Raw genomic sequence first — 527 nt, 5'->3', positions numbered from 1 at the left:
GGGCCGGGGCCTCGGCCGTTTTCCGCGCGGTGCTTTCTTCCAGCAACACCTTCTCCAGAGGTTTGACCACTAGGTTGAGCTTGGAATTCGGCCCGATGCTGTAATCGGAGAGTCTTTTCCCATCTGTCAGAGAGAGAGAGAGAGAAACTGATGGAGCTGTGGCCCACGGTCGCACTGCCCACGGCGCTGCGAGGCCTCGGGGAGCCCAGGCGAAGCGCTGCGGTGGCCTCCCGGGGTGGGGGTGGGGGGTCACCTAGCCAGAGCCCCCTCCACCTACACTGCTGCCCGGGCCTGGGCTGGACGCCCCGTCCCCTGGCTTCCCGCGGGTCTCCCCCGGAGTCCCCTCTCCCTGGTTACCTGCCAGGGCCTTGCCCTTGAACAGCAGCCGCTGCTGGCGGACCGGGATGTTCAGCTTCTCGGAGACCAGATGTTTCAGCGTGGACACCAGCTCGTCCTCCGACACCTGTCCCGGCCGAGAAAGGTGGGCGGGGGGTGAGGCCGCGGCCCGCGCGGAGGGCGGCTCTCCC

The 527-nt window shown here is 67.9% G+C and overlaps 1 protein-coding gene across 1 annotated transcript in view; it reads right to left on the bottom strand.

The window, feature by feature from the left end:
* UBL4A (ubiquitin-like 4A) overlaps positions 1 to 527 on the bottom strand; it is a gene marked incomplete at its 3' end in the record, with an annotated part of 1491 nt that overhangs the window by 291 nt on the left and 673 nt on the right. Inside the window, exons 3-4 of the mRNA XM_010844480.1 lie at positions 358 to 522; positions 5 to 123 (exon numbers count right to left, since the gene is read on the bottom strand). Of these exons, the coding sequence (XP_010842782.1) occupies positions 5 to 123; positions 358 to 522 (284 nt within the window). The remainder of the gene's footprint in view (positions 1 to 4; positions 124 to 357; positions 523 to 527) is intronic.

Source organism: Bison bison, unplaced genomic scaffold, assembly GCF_000754665.1.
Source record: "Bison bison bison isolate TAMUID 2011002044 unplaced genomic scaffold, Bison_UMD1.0 scf7180017848016, whole genome shotgun sequence".
Lineage (NCBI taxonomy): Eukaryota > Metazoa > Chordata > Mammalia > Artiodactyla > Bovidae > Bison > Bison bison.
The sequence above is the reverse complement of the archived record's forward strand: the minus strand, read 5'-3'. Positions and strand labels throughout refer to the sequence as shown.